The sequence below is a fragment of the Salvelinus alpinus genome, chromosome 10 (assembly GCF_045679555.1).
Source record: "Salvelinus alpinus chromosome 10, SLU_Salpinus.1, whole genome shotgun sequence".
Lineage (NCBI taxonomy): Eukaryota > Metazoa > Chordata > Actinopteri > Salmoniformes > Salmonidae > Salvelinus > Salvelinus alpinus.
The window spans coordinates 26,597,652-26,616,089 of record NC_092095.1 but is presented as its reverse complement, the minus strand read 5'-3'; the positions used below and the strand labels follow the sequence as shown (position 1 = coordinate 26,616,089).

At 46.2% G+C, this 18,438-nt stretch overlaps 1 protein-coding gene across 1 annotated transcript in view; it reads left to right on the top strand.

The window, feature by feature from the left end:
• Window positions 1-18,438, top strand: part of sspo (SCO-spondin) — a 76,738-nt gene that overhangs the window by 10,809 nt on the left and 47,491 nt on the right. Inside the window, exons 22-49 of the mRNA XM_071331073.1 lie at window positions 388-522; window positions 3,581-3,783; window positions 5,246-5,373; window positions 5,641-5,750; window positions 6,074-6,223; window positions 6,490-6,583; window positions 6,927-7,330; window positions 8,718-8,954; window positions 9,305-9,484; window positions 9,823-10,053; window positions 10,512-10,634; window positions 10,791-10,891; window positions 11,673-11,904; window positions 12,284-12,436; window positions 12,726-12,863; window positions 13,161-13,343; window positions 13,845-13,995; window positions 14,306-14,465; window positions 14,764-14,812; window positions 15,079-15,198; window positions 15,482-15,730; window positions 16,014-16,141; window positions 16,402-16,543; window positions 16,734-16,913; window positions 17,549-17,808; window positions 17,916-17,937; window positions 18,096-18,216; window positions 18,405-18,438. The exon at window positions 18,405-18,438 is cut by the window's right edge and continues 180 nt beyond it. Coding sequence (XP_071187174.1) covers window positions 388-522; window positions 3,581-3,783; window positions 5,246-5,373; window positions 5,641-5,750; window positions 6,074-6,223; window positions 6,490-6,583; window positions 6,927-7,330; window positions 8,718-8,954; window positions 9,305-9,484; window positions 9,823-10,053; window positions 10,512-10,634; window positions 10,791-10,891; window positions 11,673-11,904; window positions 12,284-12,436; window positions 12,726-12,863; window positions 13,161-13,343; window positions 13,845-13,995; window positions 14,306-14,465; window positions 14,764-14,812; window positions 15,079-15,198; window positions 15,482-15,730; window positions 16,014-16,141; window positions 16,402-16,543; window positions 16,734-16,913; window positions 17,549-17,808; window positions 17,916-17,937; window positions 18,096-18,216; window positions 18,405-18,438 — 4,418 coding nt within the window. The remainder of the gene's footprint in view (window positions 1-387; window positions 523-3,580; window positions 3,784-5,245; window positions 5,374-5,640; window positions 5,751-6,073; window positions 6,224-6,489; window positions 6,584-6,926; window positions 7,331-8,717; window positions 8,955-9,304; window positions 9,485-9,822; window positions 10,054-10,511; window positions 10,635-10,790; window positions 10,892-11,672; window positions 11,905-12,283; window positions 12,437-12,725; window positions 12,864-13,160; window positions 13,344-13,844; window positions 13,996-14,305; window positions 14,466-14,763; window positions 14,813-15,078; window positions 15,199-15,481; window positions 15,731-16,013; window positions 16,142-16,401; window positions 16,544-16,733; window positions 16,914-17,548; window positions 17,809-17,915; window positions 17,938-18,095; window positions 18,217-18,404) is intronic.

The following is an 18,438-nucleotide window of genomic DNA, read 5'->3' as shown; positions in this document are numbered from 1 at the left end:
AGAGGGAGGGAGTTCTGATGAGAGGGAGGGAGGGAGGGGGATGGAAGGGGGTAGGGGTAAAGGGAGGGAGCAGGGACGATAGGGGGGTAGAGGTAGGGAGGGAGGGAGAATGGAAGGGGGAGGGGTAGACGGAGGGAGTTGGGATGAGAGGGAGGGAGGGATGGGGGATAGAGGGGGGGGGGGTAGAGGGAGGGAGTTCTGATGAGAGGGAGGGGGTAGAGGTTGGAGGGTGGATGGATGGATGGTACGTGAGAGAAGATACTTTGAGAGATATAAATACAATGTTGCATGTTATAAAGTCACTCCTCGTGATGTTAGCTATAAACATATCAGGATGAAAACAATACAGACTAAAGAAGTTAACCATTATGTCCCTGTGTGTGACAGGTAAAGCCGTGACAGTGAATAGCATGCCTGTGACTCTACCCAAGTCGTACTCTGGCAGCGGTCTGACTCTGGAGAGAGTGGGTCTGTTTGTTTCCCTCTCCTCCCGCCTGGGGGTCACTCTGCTCTGGGACGGAGGTAGGGAATACCAAGACACACACAACCACACACACACACACACACACACACACACACACACACACACACACACACACACACACACACACACACACACACACACACACACACACACACACACACACACACACACACACACACACACACACACACACACACACACACACTGGTGATCATTAGTGGAGCAGGTTGAGAGCTTCAAGTTCCTTGGTGTCCACATCACCAACAAACTATCATGGTCCAAACACACCAAGACAGTTGTGAAGATATGCAACTGTTCAGGGATTCTAAAATTATCCGCCGCCATTGTTGCAACCCCTATTACCAGTCTGTTCAACCTCTCTTTCGTATCGTCCGAGATCCCTAAAGATTGGAAAGCTGCCGCGGTCATCCCCCTCTTCAAAGGGGTGACACTCTAGACCTAAACTGTTATAGACCTATATCCATCCTGCCCTGCCTTTCTAAAGTCTTTGAAAGCCAAGTTAATAAACAGATCACTGACCATTTCGAATCCCACCGTACCTTCTCCGCTGTGCAATCCGGTGTCAGAGCTGGTCATGGGTGCACCTCAGCCACGCTCAAGGTACTAAACAATATCATAACCGCCATCGATAAAAGACAGTACTGTGCAGCCGTCTTCATCAACCTGGCCAAGGCTTTCGACTCTGTCAATCACCGTATTCTTATTGGCAGACTCAATAGCCTTGGTTTCTCAAATGACTGCCTCGCCTGGTTCACCAACTACTTCGCAGACAGAGTTCAGTGTGTCAAATCGGAGGGCCTGTTGTCCGGACCTCTGGCAGTCTCTATGGGGGTACCACAGGGTTCAATCTCTGTATATATCAACGATGTCGCTCTTGCTGCGGGTGATTCCCTGATCCACCTCTACGCAGACGACACCATTCTGTAAACATCTGGCCCTTCTTTGGACACTGTGTTAACTAACCTCCAAACGAGCTTCAATGCCATACAACACTCCTTCCTTGGCCTCCAACTGCTCTTAAATGCTAGTAAAACCAAATGCATGCTTTTCAACCGTTCGCTGTCCGCACCCGTCCGCCCAACTAGCATCACTACTCTGGACTGTTCTGACCTAGAATACGTGGACAACTACAAATACCTAGGTGTCTGGCTAGACTGTAAACTCTCTTTCCAGACTCATATCAAACATCTTCAATCCAAAATCAAATCTAGAATCAGCTTTCTATTTCGCAACAAAGCTTCCTTCACTCACGCCGCCAAACTTACCCTAGTAAAACTGACCATCCTACCGATCCTCGACTTCGTCATCTACAAAATAGCTTCCAATACTCTACTCAGCAAATTGGATGTAGTCTATCACAGTGCCATCCGTTTTGTTACCAAAGCGCATTATACCACCCACCACTGTGACCTGTATGCTCTAGTCTGCTGGCCCTCGCTACATATTCGTCGCCAGACCCACTGGCTCCAGGTCATCTATAAATCTATGCTAGGTAAAGCTCTGCCTTATCTCAGCTCACTGGTCACGATAACAACACCCACCCGTAGCACGCGCTCCAGCAGGTATATCTCACTGGTCATCCCCAAAGCCAACACCTCTTTGGCCGCCTTTCCTTCCAGTTCTCTGCTGCCAGTGACTGGAACTAATTGCAAAAATCGCTGAAGCTGGAGACATACATTTCCCTCACTAACTTTAAACATCGGCTATCTGAGCAGCTAACCGATCGCTGCAGCTGTACATAGTCCATCTGCAAATAGCCCACCCAATCTACCTACATGATCCCCATATTGTTTTTATTTACTTTGCTGCTCTTTTGCACACCAGTATCACTACTTACACACCATCATCTGCTCATCATCATCTGCTCATCTATCACTCCAGTGTTAATCTGCTCAATTGTAATTGCTTCATTACTATGGCCTATTTATTACCTTACCTCCTCATGCCATTTGCACACACTGTATATAGGCTTTCTTTTTTTTCTATTGTGTTATTGACTGTACGCTTGTTTATTCCATGTGTAACTCTGTGTTGTTAGTGTCGCACTTCTTTGCTTTATCTTGGCCAGGTCGCAGTTGTAAATGAGAACTTGTTCTCAAGTAGCTTACCTGGTTAAATAAAGGTGAAAAAAAAGGGCACGACAAAGCCTATTCCCCCTCAGGAGACTGAAAAGATTTGTCATGGGTCCTCAGATCCTCAAAAAGTTATACAGCTGCACCATTGAGAGCATCCTGACTGGTTGCATCACTGCCTGGTATGGCAACTGCTCAGCATCCGACCGCAAGGCACAACAGAGGGTAGTGCGTACGGCCCAGTACATCGCTGGGGCCAAGCTTCCTGCCATCCAGGACCTCTATACCAGGCGGTGTCAGAGGAAGGCCCTAAAAATTGTCAAAGACTCCAGCCACCCTAGTCATAGACTGTTCTCTCTGCTACCGCATGGCAAGCGGTACCGGAGCGCCAAATCTAGGTCCAAGAGGCTTCTAAACAGCTTCTACCCGCGAGCCAAAAGACTCTTGAAGAGTTAATCAAATGGCTACCCAGACTATTTGCATTGCCCCCCCCCCCTGCTACTCTCTGTTTATTATCTATGCATAGTCATTTTAACTCTACCTACATGTACATATTATCACAATTACTTCGACTAACCAGTGCCCACTGACCCTGTATAGCCTCGCTACAGTTATTTTACCTATCTATTTACTTATCTACTTATATGTACTTGTCTGCTTATCTATCTTATCTTATGTTTCTTAAAACTGGGGTGTTGGTATAGGTCTTGTAAGTAAGCATTTCACTGTTAGGTCTACACCTGTTGTATTCGGCGCATGTGACAAATACAATTTGATTTGATTGACTGTGACCATTGCCTGTTATCATTGACTGTGACCATTGACGGTGATCATTGAAGGTGACCATTGATGGTGACCATTGATGGTGACCATTGACTCTGACCATTGACGGTGACCGTTGACTGTGACCATTGACTATGACCATTGACGGTGACCATTGACTGTGATTATTGACAAAGCAAACATAGTCTGAAGTCCTGACCATTCTCCTCAACTCCTCTAGGCATGCGTGTATACGTGCGTCTCGCTGCTCACCTGAGAGGGCGAGTGGGGGGTCTGTGTGGGAACTTTGACGGGGACACAGAGAATGACTTCACCACGCGTCAGGGTAGTGTGGAGTCTACAGCCGAGCTGTTTGGCAACTCCTGGAAGGTCAGCCCCTCCTGCCCGGATGTTCAAGACCAGGACCTTCGAGACCCATGCACTGTGAGTGGCACACACACACGCACGCACACACACACACACCTTAACTTCTCTGGGATATGTGGGACGCTAACGTCCCACTTGGCCAAAAGCCGGTAAAAATGCAGAGCGCCAAATTCAAATAAATTACTATAAAAATCTAACTTTCATGAAATCACACATGAAAGACACCAAATTAAAGCTACACTTGTTGTGAATCCAGCCAACATGTCTGATTTCCAAAAGGATTTACGGCGAAAGCACACCTTGCGATTATGTTAGGTCAGTACATAGCCACAGAAAAACACAGCCATTTCTCCAGCCAAAGAGAGGAGTAACAAAAAGCAGAAATAGAGATAAAATGAATCATGATCTTCATCAGATGACACTCATAGGACTTCATGTTACACAATACATGTATGTTTTGTTCGGTAAAGTTCACATTTATATCTAAAAATCTGAGTTTAGGCGGGACGCTACTGTCTCACTTGGCCAAAAGCCAGAGAAAATGCAGAGCGCCATATTCAAATAAATTACTATAAAAATCAAAATTTCATTAAATCACACATGAAAGATACACTGGTTGTGAATCCAGCCAACATGTCAGAATTCAAATAGGCTTTTCGGCGAAAGCAAACAATGCTATTATCTGAGTCAGCACCATAGTAAACAAAGAGAGAGAAGCATATTTCAACCCTGCAGGCGCGACACAAAATGCAGAAATAAAAATATAATTCATGCCTTACCTTTGACGAGCTTCTGTTGTTGGCACTCCAATATGTCCCATAAACATCACAAATGGTCCTTTTGTTCGATTAATTCTGTCGATATATTTCCAAAATGTCCATTTATTTGGCGCGTTTGATCCAGAAAAACACCGGTTCCAACTTGTGAAACGTGACTACAAAATATCTCAAAAGTTACCTGTAAACTTTGCCAAAACATTTCAAACTACTTTTGTAATACAACTTTAGGTATTTTTTAACGTAAATAATCGATAAAATTGAAGACGGGATGATCTGTGTTCAATACAGGATTAAAACAAACTGTGGCATGCTTTCTGGTCATGCGCCTCTTCGAGTGACCCTCGTTCAAGATGGCCGTACTTCTTCATTACACAAAGGAAAAACCCTCAACCAATATCTAAAGACTCTTGACATCCAGTGGAAGTGGTAGGAACTGCAAGAAGGTCAATTAGAAATCTTTATTCCCAATGAAAATCCATTGAAAAGAGAGTGACCTCAAAAAAAAAAATCAGAATTGTTTGTCCTCGGGGTTTCGCCTGCTAAATAGGTTCTGTTATACTCACAGACATGATTCAAACAGTTTTAGAAACTTCAGAACGTTGTCTATCCAAACCAGATAATATGCATATCTCATCTTCTGGGGATGAGTAGCTGGCAGTTGAATTTGGGTATGCTTTTCATCCAAACGTGAAAATGCTGCCCCCTATCCTAGAGAAGTTAACCTTTGTCCCCTGTTCCAGATCAACCCTCACAGGGTGACGTGGGGGAGGAAGAGGTGTGCTGTCATCACCCAGGACCTGTTTTCTCTGTGCCACCCTGAGGTGCCCTACCAGCAGTACTATGACTGGTGTGTCTTTGATGCTTGTGGGTGAGTGGCTAACCTTTAAATCACAAACTGGGGAGGTGCTATTAAGGATTGCATAGCTTCCACAAATCTAACAATGCATCAGTCCAAAAGGGTCACACGTCCTAAAACAAAATTGATAGCAGAACAGGTTAAATAGAGGTAAGAGAGGTTATTACATATTTAGGTCAAGTTTATAACACCAGTATCCTATTCCAATACAGGTGTTTAATCTGCTAATGACTCTTTATGAAGCACAATGTGTTAATCCCTGTTCTCTGTGTGTGTTAGATGTGACTCTGGGGGGGACTGTGAGTGTCTGTGTACAGCCATCGCTGCCTATGCTGAGGAGTGTAACCGGCGTGGTGTCTACATCCCCTGGCGGTCCCAGGAACTCTGCCGTGTGTACAGCTTCTCTTCTTGACGCACACGCACGCACGCACGCACGCACGCACGCACGCACGCACGCACGCACGCACGCACGCACGCACGCACACACACACACACACACACACACACACACACACACACACACACACACACACACACACACACACACACACACACACGGATTGGACATTGACACAGATTGAGCAACATTCATTTGAATTGGATAGACCTTGGATAGACCTTTTTACACATGTTTACACCCTGCGTGACAAAATGCAAATGAACTCTTTCCATTCCTCCCGCCCTCTCTCCACCCTCCTCCTCCTCTGTGTAGCCCTGCAGTGTGAGAATGGTCTGGTTTATGAGGCCTGTGGGCCGGCTTGTTCTCCCACCTGTCCCAGTGAAGCCCAGAGCCCTGACTCCCAGTGTGGAGCCTTCTCCTGTGTGGAGGGCTGCTTCTGCCCCGCGGGCACTCTCCGCCACAGTAAGACAACAAGGGCTACATCTCAATCCAGTTTAGAGTTCTTTCCCGTCTGTCATCATTCACGCCGGTCCTGGAGAGCGCCTGGTGATGTGCAGGCTTTTATTCTACCCCAGCATTAAGACACCTGGTTCAACTTATCATGGACTTCCATTCGGGGTGTTGATTAGATGCGATGTGTTAGTGCTTAGCTGGAACAATACCCTGCACGCCCCAGAAACTCTCCCTGTTTTATCATATCCTTGCCCTGACTCCGTCTCCCCCTACAGGTGAAGGCTGCGTGGCGCCCTCGCTCTGTCCGTGTGAGTGGGCAGCCTCTGTTTTCCCACCCGGGGCAAGCATCACCCAGCACTGCCAGAACTGGTCAGTCTGTCCCCTCACCTATCGGCTCAACTCATAAACCATCACCCGTGTCGTGTGAGGCCAATTTGACATGTGGGCTTTTCATTTGGGGTGTTAAAACTGATACTTACTAACACATGGCTCTCAGTTCAGCTAGACTGATTTTGTCATTTTACACACCTGAGAGGAACATTTTATTAGTTTTGTGGTATATGTTTTGTGGTAGGTTCTGTGGCTGGGTGAATGAATAGAAAGGATACTAACTTCGATAGTAAGTCCTGTTAGGATTTGCCCTGTGTGTTTATGTCTACCTGGAAGGTGTTTTTATGGGTTTGATGTATTCTGTATATCTGCGGTCTTCCAGCTCATGTACTGAGGGCTTATGGCAATGTGAGGGCTCCCCGTGCCCACCTCCCTCCTCCTGTCAGGAGTCAGAGTTCCTGTGCACGGGGGGACGCTGCGTCCCCTCCCTATGGGTGTGTGACAACGAGGACGACTGCGGTGACGGCTCTGACGAGCTGTGCCCGTCCACCTGTGCCCCGGGGCAATACCGCTGTGCCAGCGGGCCCTGTGTGGACCTGGCGCTGCGCTGTGACGGGCACCCGGACTGTGCCGACCAATCAGACGAGGAGTTCTGTGGGCCTGCCACCCCTATGCCCCTGTGCCCGCCGGGGGAGTTCCAGTGTGCCAGCGGGCGCTGCCTGCCCGCCAGCCGCGTGTGTGACGGACGCCTGGACTGTGGGTTCGCTGACGGGTCTGATGAGCAAGGTGGGTGTGATTGGAAATGTATGTCTGTCTAGTGTCCATAAGTGTGTTTTTGTACTCGATGTGTGTAGGTGTCTATTATTGTCTAATTTCATATTAGTATTAACAAGCATAGGTGTGTACAGTGCATTCGGAGTATTGAGACCCCTTGACCTTTTCGACATTTTGTTACGTTACAGCCTTATTCTAAAATGGATTAAATTGTTTTTTTTCATCATCAATCTTCACACAATACACCATAATGACAAAGAAAAAACTGTTTTAAATCATTATTTTTTAAATGGGGAAATAAGTATTCAGACCCTTTACTCAGTACTTTGTTGAAGCACCTTCGGTAGCGATTACAGCCCCGAGTCTTCTTAGGTATGATGCTACAAGCTTGACACACTTGTATTTGGGGGAGTTTCTCCCATTCTTCTCTGCAGATCCTCATGTTCTGTCAGGTTGGATAGGGAGCGTCGCTGCACAGCTATTTTCAGGCCACTCAAGGACATTCAGAGACTTGTCCCGAAGCCCCTCCTGCATCTTGGCTGTGTGCTCAGGGTCGTTGGAAGGTGAACTTTCACCCCAGTCTGAGGTCTTGAGTGCTCTGGAGCAGGTTTTCACTTTGCTCCGTTCATCTTTCCCTCGATCCTGACTAGTCTCCCAGTTCCTGCCGCTGAAAAACATTCCCACAGCATGATGCTGCCACCCCCATGCTTCACCGTAGGGATGGTGCCAGGTTTCCTCTAGATGTGACGCTTGGCATTCAGGCCGAAGAGTTCAACCTAGGTTTCATCAGACCAGAGAATCTTGGTTCACGGCCGGTTGTGATACAGCCCGGGATCGAACCCTGGTCTGTAGTGATGCCTCTAGCACTGCGATGCAGTGTCTTAGACCGCTGATCCCGTATTATGCGGTATTGTGTGTAGATAGATGAGATTATTATTGTAATTGTATTTTTTTGTACTTTTTACCCCTTTTTCTCCCCAATTCCGTGATATCCAATTGGTGGTTACAGTCTTGTCTCATCGCTGCCAAACCCTCCCCTAATCCGGACTATGCTGGGCCAATTGTGCGCTGTCCAATGATGGGTCTCCCGGTTGCGGCCAGTTGCGACACAGCCTAGGATCAAACCTGGGTCTGTAGTGGCGCCTCAAGCACTACGATGCAGTGCCGTAGACCTGCGCACTCGGGAGGCACTCGGGAGGCAGAGGAGATTTTAGAATAAGGCTGTAACGTAACAAAATGTGGAAAAAGGGAATGGGTCTGAATACTTTCCGAATGCACTGTATGTTCGTGTCTATAACCATTTCTATTCATGTATACGTTCCTTCGATTTTGTACTTTACATGTATGAGTCTATTATTGTCTTTCCCCCTCAAGTTCAAGTGTTTTTGTGTGTGGTCAGAGTGCGGGGTGGTGTGTGGCCAGGGGGAGTTCCTGTGTTCAGGGGGCCTCTGTGTGCTCTACCTCCACCGCTGCGATGGCCATGATGACTGTGGGGATCTGAGTGATGAGAGGGGGTGTGTGTGCGCCCCGGGAGAGTTCCAGTGCCCTGGGGACCAGTGTGTCCCCGCAGACAGGGTGTGTGACGGCCACAAAGACTGTCCCTCTGGCACCGATGAAGCCGTCTGTTCAACCAAAGGTACGTGAATCTTTACAATCAGTCCTCACTATCACTTGAAAACAATAGACATATTGACATGACACATTTGACTGCAATGTGTAATTCATTAAAAACAGGTTGATATTGACTGATACATTATGAATGACACATTCCTAGATATTACACATTTTCAAACAACATTGAGAGCTCTGAGGCCTCTGGAAACACCATCTGACAGGCGTGCGGGTCTGTGTGAGTGCATGCATGTACCTGTGTGTATGCAATAACATTACAATAACTGGTGGGTGCTTATATTTGTCCTATTTCATGTGTTTTTTGCATGTCCAAACTCCCCCTGCGTGGTGGCTAAACCTTTGTTTCTGTGACAGTGACCTGTGCCCCTGGTCAGTTCCTGTGTGCTGATGGCACCTGTGTGACACCCACCAAGCTATGTGACGGGGTGACAGACTGCCAGGGCGGAGAGGACGAGGACCAGAACAACTGTCAACCAGTCACCATGGCCCCAGTTACCATAGCAACACCCATCAACCCGACTTCACCCACTTCTGGTAAGAGCAACAATACTGTTGAGAATGTCAAGAGGGAAGGCTGGCACTCTGCCCAAGAGTTACTCAACAGTGTTTGCCACACAACTCCAACTCCAACCACCACCTCAACTCCTACCACAAGGCACTGCTGAAAGTATTGGATAGGTATCTGCAGTATGGACTTATTTCTCATCTGGATTGCTGGGTGAAATATACTTCATATTGATTCACACAACCATATTGCATCATACAAATATACTTCATACAACCATCTTAACCTCTCAGATCTATAAGACCTTCCTAGCTAGGTGCCTTGTGGGTAAGGGCCAAACTGACCCCCCCCCTCTCTCTTACCCCAGCCTGCCAGGCTTATGAGTTTGCCTGTGCCAATGGGCAGTGTGTGCCCCGGGCGTGGCACTGTGACGGGGAGACGGACTGTTTGGACGGGAGTGACGAGCAGGGCTGTCCCCGGGCGTGTGGCCACGGCCAAGTGCCATGTCGCAGTGGTGACCAGTGTGTGGACTACCAGCAGCTATGTGATGGGATACCTCACTGTAGGGACGCCTCCGACGAGAGCGTGGACGACTGCGGTTAGTAATGCACCTGATGGAAAATACATGAAACATACAGAACCAGACAAGGGTTTTTCTTAATTTTTTGGACTATTTTCTACATGGTAGAATAATAGTGAAGACATCAAAACTATGAAATAACACATATGGAACCATGTAGTGACCAAAAAAGTGTTAAACAAATCAAAATATATTTTAAACTTGAGATTCTTCAAAGTAGCCACCCTTTGCCTTGATGACAGCTTTGCACACTCTTAGCATAAATTAATGAGTTGGTGTGTCAACTTTTGAAACGTACTGTATATCGTGCTGACACCTACTGGATAGGAACCATACTGTATAATACATGCATATTAACACTAATATATGCAACATATATTTACAGCAAATATACACACACCAACACGAGTACATGCATCCCATAAATGAATTTGAACAGATGTTTATAAAAAAGGGCACCGTCTGTTTTTATTTAGGCTCTACAAGGATCCCACCTTGCCCTGGGAGCTTTCCATGTGACAACCGCACGTGTGTGAACGCGACTCAAGTGTGCAACGGTGTGGCCGACTGTCCACACGGAGAGGATGAGCTGGTGTGTGGTGAGTTGTGAGAGGAAAAGACAATCTAACGCGATGCATCACTTAGAGACAGGGAGCTCTGCAAACCTCGTTTCAGATGGTCAATTTCAATGACTTTTCAATGTCGTTTTGATTGAATTGAGTCCATAGTCTGTGGTTGTATTGTCCTGTAACTAGATAAGACCAGCCCACCCCCTGCTCTCCCTGGCGATAAGAACAACAGTCACATCTGTCCTGAGTTCACCTGCCTGGACGGATCGTGTGTCTCCTTCAAAGCAGTAAGATTCCCCTAACCAAACATTTTACTTCAGTGCTTTCTGACATTGAACAAAACAAACGCTTCAGGCCAAAAATACGCAGCCCAGTATAATATCTTACCATGTCATTCATTTGTATATACCTGGGTCGTGTTCATTAGGACATTCAACAGTAAAAACATTTTACAACAGAAAACATTTCAGTTTCAGTCCTTTTTCTTCTGTTTGGTGCCTGATGAATATAACCCTTGTATTTTTTTACAAATAAATTGCTGCCCTGAATGTTAAAGGCCCAATTCAGTCATTTTTACATCAAATACTTTCTGGGTAACCTTACTCTAAAAGATTTCCATTAAAATGAGAAATCTATTAGAAATCTTTTAGCAAAGAAATATTTCTCAAACACAAATTTTCGAAAACTGTCTGGAGGTTGTCTGAGTTGGGAGGGGAAAACTGAAAACTAGCTGTGATTGGCAGAGTGGTTTGGAACTCTCTTTGTTTATTGGTCTATTAACCAATTTACCGCATGGTGATGTCACCATGGAAAGCTGAAACTCACGCCCATGCAACCCTGCTGATTAGAAGGTCATGTGTAGATTGTATTTTCAATCATCTACTATCAGGAAATAACACTGATACATATATTTTTTTTTAGCTTTTACAGTGTTAGATTCATCAGCTGTATGATATAAACTGTGTTATATGATATAAAACACAGGAAAACAGCATTTTGACTGCACTGGGCTTTTAAGTGGAGTGATCTAGGTGTTGTTCTAGTTTTGGTTCTTTGTGTTTGTTCTAGGTGTGTAATGGCATGGCAGACTGTGCTGACTCCCTGCTGGGGCCCTTAGGGGGGCCCTCTGATGAGCAGGGCTGTAGAAGCTGGGCCCCTTGGGGCCCCTGGAGTCCCTGTAGCCTCTCCTGTGGGACAGGCTCCATGAGTAGGCAGAGACTCTGCCCCCTGGGGGACGCCCTGGGTCAGTGCAGAGGGGACGACACCCAGAGACAGCAGTGTTTCAGCACGTCATGTCCTGGTGAGAGATGGGAGAGATGAGCCATATGGTGGTTGTTGTTAACCTTCATGATATTAATCAGCGGCAGTAGTATCTTCATCATCATCACTTTTGTCTTCACAATCAGCATCAACATCATCATCATCGCAATCATCATTACATTTTACATTGACATTTTAGTCATTTTTTGCAGACGCTCTTATCCAGAGCGACTTACAGTAGTGAATAGCATCTTCATCATCATCTTCATCATCATCATCATTGTCATTTGAATCTTCATCATTAGATGTGTTATCTTTGTCGACATCATAATCATCATCATCATCACTTGTTATTTCCCTTGTTATTGTTATCACAATGTGAACACTCTTTGCGTGACATACTTGCCTCTTGTCAACAGTGGATGGGCACTGGTTGCCGTGGGTGACGTGGTCTAACTGCTCTAAGGATTGTGGGGGTGTGGAGGTAAGGCAGAGGGGTTGCATCCCACCCCAGAATGGGGGCAGAGATTGCACACAGCTCCCTGGAGAGTCTAACCTGGCCACAGAAATCAGTAAGTCCACTAAGACTGAAATATATTTGACAAGATATGGAAGGGCTAATGATGAAGTGCCATGAACTTACAATTATCTTTCTCTCACTCACTCTCTCACTCACTCTCTCACTCACTCTCTCACTCACTCACTCTCTCACTCACTCTCTCACTCACTCTCTCGCACTCTCTATCACTCTCTCTCACACTCACTCTCTCTCACTCTCACTCTCTCTCTCTCTCACTCTTTCTCTCACTCTCTCTCTCTCTCTCTCTCTCACTATCTCTCACCCCCCCCCCCCCCCTCCAGAGCCTTGCCCTCAAGATGGCTGTGCCAACATCACATGTCCTAGTGGCCTGGTGAGACTCAGCTGTGCCCCCTGCCCAGTGTCCTGTGCCCACATCAGCAGTGGCTCTGTCTGTGACCCGACTGCACCATGTTTCTCAGGTCAGAGAACAGGAGAGGAGGATGTGCTCTGTAGTCATATTTTCTTGATCAAATATCACATTTATTGGCTGCAGATCCCAAGAGAACAGAACGCTTACCAACATGGAGAATAGTTTGCTGACCTACAGTGTGTATAAAGCACTGCGTTTAGCCACACACTTGGTCATGCTGGACTTGTTCATGCCGGGGAGTTCCCTAGCCTTCACTATTCTTCACTTTACTCTCTCCCCCTCTCCCTCCTCCTCATCTCCCCCTCTCTCTTCTGCTCCTGCCTCTCTCCCTCCCTCTCTCCTGCAGGTTGCTGGTGTCCAGAGGGTCGGGTGATGAACCATGCCCAGCAGTGTGTGTTGCCGGAGGAGTGTGTGTGTGAGGTGGCCGGGGTGCGGTACTGGCCTGGACAGCATGTCAAGAAGGACTGTGAGATCTGTACGTGTGAGAGAGGCAGACCTCAACACTGCCAGCCGAACCCAGAATGTACAGGTTAGTCTACACAACACTACACAGTACACCCTCCTGTTAGGTTGTGTTCAGTTGGAAGAAATGGGGCAATAAAAACATTTGATTATGGAAAGTAGTGTACTTACATGGAGAGATGGTACTACTTCCTATTTTAAAAGCACTTTTAGTCCCTACATCTTTTCTCATTTCCTGTCTCTTTAACAAGACCCAGGCTTCACCTCTGTTCAAGCTCAAGTTGACATGTTTTACTGTCCATTCAATATTCTGTAAAGGCTTATGAAAGCAATGCAGAGTGTACTTGGACAAGATGTGTTGTTTGTAATAGACTGCTGCATCGCTGACTGTCTGTGTGGGCGGCAGATAGCCTAGCGGTTGTGTTGGGCCGAAACCCTCATTGCTCTGGATAAGAGAGTCTGCTAAATTATTACAATGTAACGTAGTCTGTGTGTGTGTGTGTGTGTGTGTGTGTGTGTGTGTGTGTGTGTGTGTGTGTGTGTGTGTGTGTGCGTGTTTGTGTGTTAGTCCACTGTGGTTGGTCGACGTGGTCAGCTTGGGGGGAGTGTTTGGGACCGTGTGGGGTCCAGAGTGTCCAGTGGTCCTTCCGCAGTCCCAACAACCCCAGTAACCATGGCAATGGGAGAAAGTGCAGAGGAATCTACAGGAAAGCTCGCCGGTAAAAGACACAGTACACATTCAATCACATTCATCATGTTTATGCATGATGATAAATACATCTAAATACACTACATTACGTATGAATGTTTGTTTAACACATTGCCTTTCATGTCAACTTACAGCCACTTCAATAACACTGCAAGTAAAAGTGATACTTAGAAATTGTTAAAGAGTGGAATTCCTTTACACCCATAAATGTATGGGACATCCTGTACTCTGGAGTCTTGCAGAGGGATGGTAAAATGACCTTGTGTATGTGTTTGTGTATGTGTGTGCTCGCGCGTCTGCGTGTGTGTGTCTGTCCCCAGCTGTCAGACAGAGCCTTGTGAGGAGTGTGAGTTCCATGGCCAGTCCCATGCAGTTGGGGACCGATGGAAGGCGGGCCAGTGCCAGCTGTGCCACTGTCTGCCCAACCTCACAGTGCAGTGTGCCCCCTACTGCCAACATGCTGCCACTGGCTGCCCCCAGGTCAGAAACACTGAGGTTTACAGTAACTCTGCATGTGTGTGTGTGTGTGTTTGCATGTGCATCTGTGTGCGCGTGCGTGTGTGTTTGGTGTGCCCATGCCAGAATACATCATGTTAAAAATGTGTTTTTCTACCACTGTGTGACTAGAGGGTTCTTATCTAAAGTAAATGTTCTAGCATATGTGTTCCCTCAACCGCCTCGAAAAAAGTCTCTATAGTTCTGTTGACACACGACTCACTAGTTTCCTTTCATGGCCCTGTGTCATAGCAACAATCAAATAATGTATTTTGTCTTGCAGGGTCAGAGTCTGATTCCAGGGGAAGGTGACAAGTGTTGTTATTGTGAAGGTAACTAGTATCTAGTACATTACTAACCATATGTTCCCCTTTTGTCAATGATTCCAATGCTCGATATCAAGCTGGGAAAAAATCTATATTTGACTAAAATGTTAGCTGATATGATAGCTTTTGAAATCTGTATTTGAAATGGAAACCTGAGGTAGGGGTTATATCTGGCTAACCAAACACAGTTAACCTAGACAGAGGATATTAGGTGGTGACAGAATGTCAGTGGGAATGGGATTTTTCAGTGCTGAATTTCTCCCTATTGTCAGGTGACAATGGCACCATTTCAGTGGCAACAACACCTGCTACTGTGTCAGTGAGTGTCCAACCCTCCACCCCAACAGATGGCAGTATACCCCTGGTCCCCACGTACCCCCTTCCACCTGGAGGTCAGTATCGTTGATCTATTTAACCATTTATTTGAATAGGGACTGATACAATGAAAACACTCATTGATTTAACAATAATCAGATGCATTGTCCCACATTTTACCTTGCGCTTTTTGTTATTGCATCTGCTTTATGAATAATTTATGAATAATCTGATGTAAAGACCACTGATGAATATTGTTGGAGATCTACCAAAATGTAACGCAAGATTTAATCTGTTGATCGGTGGTATTTGTAGTTTATCAAATATATTTGTAAGTATGCTGTGTTTGTGCTTGTATAGAGGAGTGCTGGTCACCCCTGGGGGTCCAATCTCTCCCTGACTCCAGCTTCAGTGCCTCCTCACACCAGTGGGGTCACCCTCCACGGGCAGGGCGTCTGTACGCACGGGACCCCCATAAGGACCTGCAGGGCTGGAGCCCTGACACAGAGCAGTACAGGAACCTTCCTACAGGGGCCCCCGAGGGCCACAGCGGAGCTGTGCAGGCCCCATATCTCCAGCTGGACCTGCTAAGACCCCACAACATCACTGGTAATGAACCACTTAAACCAAATCAAACCAAAACAAATCAAATCAGGGGGTCATATTGCTTCCAGCCAAAGTATATGGGGGATAGTATGCGTGGCTGAGTACATGCACATGTTAGTATTATATGGGTGCTAGTTAATTCATGATATAAAAACGCTATCAATGTTTTCTCTTCTAACATCTCACTCTTTTTGCTTATTTTCTCCTTCTCTACACCCTCACTATTTCTCTCTATCTCTCCCTCTCTATCTCTCCCTCTCTATCTCTCCCTCGCTGTGTCCACCAGGTGTGCTGACTCAAGGGGGAGGTGTGTTTGACACCTACGTGTCCAGTTTCTACCTGCAGTTCAGTAACGATGGCAGACAGTGGTACACCTACCAACAGCTGATTGCTGATGCCCGCCCCAGAGCCAAGGTGCCCACTACCCATCAACCCTAGCACCAACTACTTTCCAAAATCTATTCTAGCATGCCCACTTCATTTTAGGAAGTATGCTAGTGTACATATTGGAACAGAGCAAAACTCTAATTTGCTGTTGAATTTCACTGCAATCCATTTTCTTTCCCATCATCCAATTTAAGTCGTTATTGTAAAAGAGAATGTGTTTTCAATTACTTTCCTGGTTAAATAAAGGTACACAAAAAATCCAATCAACTTCAATGTTGATGCCCCAGGTGTTCTTGGGTAACCGTGACGACCGGAGTGTGTCCTACACCAGGCTGGACAGGATGGTGTCGGCTCAGTTTGTGCGTGTGTTGCCTCACGACTTCCAGAACGGCATCTACCTCCGCTTGGAACTCATGGGCTGTGAAAATGGTGTGTGTTGGACAAAGTATTTACAGTTGCATTGGTTTGAAAAGTTGCTACATTTTCAATATTTGATAAACAAATTAAAATCTACCATACAGCAGCAAAACAATAAGAATAAATGCTATAGAGTCAATGTAAGTACAAATGGTTTAAAAGCAATAACAGTCCCCGATAACACTCCTCCTCCTCTCCCTAGGTTCCCGCAGGCTATCCACCCCCTCTCCTCTCTCTCCTCTCTCCCCGGTTACCCCGGCCCGGCCCTGCAGAGATAGAGAGTTCCAGTGTGGTAACGGGCGCTGTGTCCCCACGGGGCCCAAGGGGGTTGTATGTGATGGGGTCAATGACTGTGGGGACGGATCTGACGAGCTGCGCTGTGGTCAGTTCCCATATTTCATTGATTCATAGTAGTGATACGGCGATAGTAGGTATATGGTGATAGTAGTGATATGGTGATAGTAGTGATATGGTGATAGTAGTGACGTAGTGATATGGTGATAGTAGTGATATGGTGATAGTAGTGACATAGTGATAGTAGTTACATAGTGATAGTAGTGATATGGTGATAGTAGTGACATAGTGATAGTAGTGATATGGTGATAGTAGTGATATGGTGATAGTAGTGACATAGTGATAGTAGTGACATAGTGATAGTAGTGATATGGTGATAGTAGTGATATGGTGACAGTAGTGACATGGTCATAGTAGTGATATGGTGATAGTAGTGATATGGTGATAGTAGTGATATGTGGATAGTAGTGAAATGGTGGTAGTAGTGATATGGCGATAGTAGTGATATGGTGATAGTAGTGATATGGTGATAGTAGTGATATGGTGATAGTAGTGATATGGCGATAGTAGTGATATGGTGATAGTAGTGATATGGTGATAGTAGTGACATGCATTAATCATAGTTGTCAGATAGTTAGACAGACATTGTACATGAAGAAAGGCACAGTATGCTGAGAAGCATAACCAAATCCATTGGTTTCATGCATTGAACTTTTTTTACAGGTACTCAGCCCTCCCCTACACCTACAAGCCCACGGGGCTGTCCCAGAGGTCAGTACTCCTGTCCGCCACCTGGGGGCTGTATTGATGCAGCCCTGCGCTGTGACGGAATCCCCCACTGTCCCAATGGAGAGGACGAGATAGGATGCTACCCTCACGATAAAACCACCCAGGCAGAGAGGCCTAACAGTCCCACACCAGTTCCCCTAAGGACCCCTAGTATGGCCGCTGTCACTCTGCATAAGACTACCCCTACACCAACAGTAGGTCAAGGCACTCCTGATAACCCCTGTGTATTCATGTTTTCTGAGGTTGTGTGTCTTCTGTTTTTCATGTTACAATAACCTTTTGTTTTTTCTGAACCCCACAGGCAGGTGGCCCTGGGTATAGAGGTCAGTTGGACATGGATGCATGAAGTTGTTCAGAATAGTGCCATTATTGAATTTAGTTGATATTAAATTGTTATTTAAAGTAATCCATTTTTGACTAGAAATGAAAATGATAGATTGTGGCTTGAGGTACTGAAGTATGTGAATTGGGATGCATGCAGGCATCTGTTCCTCTGCACTGGGATTGGAGGACGGGAAGATTCGCTATGGTCAGCTGACTTCGTCCACCCACCGCGAGAACAACCCTGCGGATGCCGGGCGCCTCAACATTGTGCCTAACGTGTGAGCTCTCAAAACCGATAATGTATCAATAATGACATACTTTCTTGTTCTTCAAATATTTTGTTTTCGACAAATATTCTCATTATCACGTCTTATGTTGGTCTCATCATCTCATAGTCTGATCATGGAGGTTATTGACTTCTTAATTACATATTGACCTATTTTCTCATTCATTTGTCTCATGTCAGTCTGATCATGGAGCCTGGATGGAGCCCCCTGCCA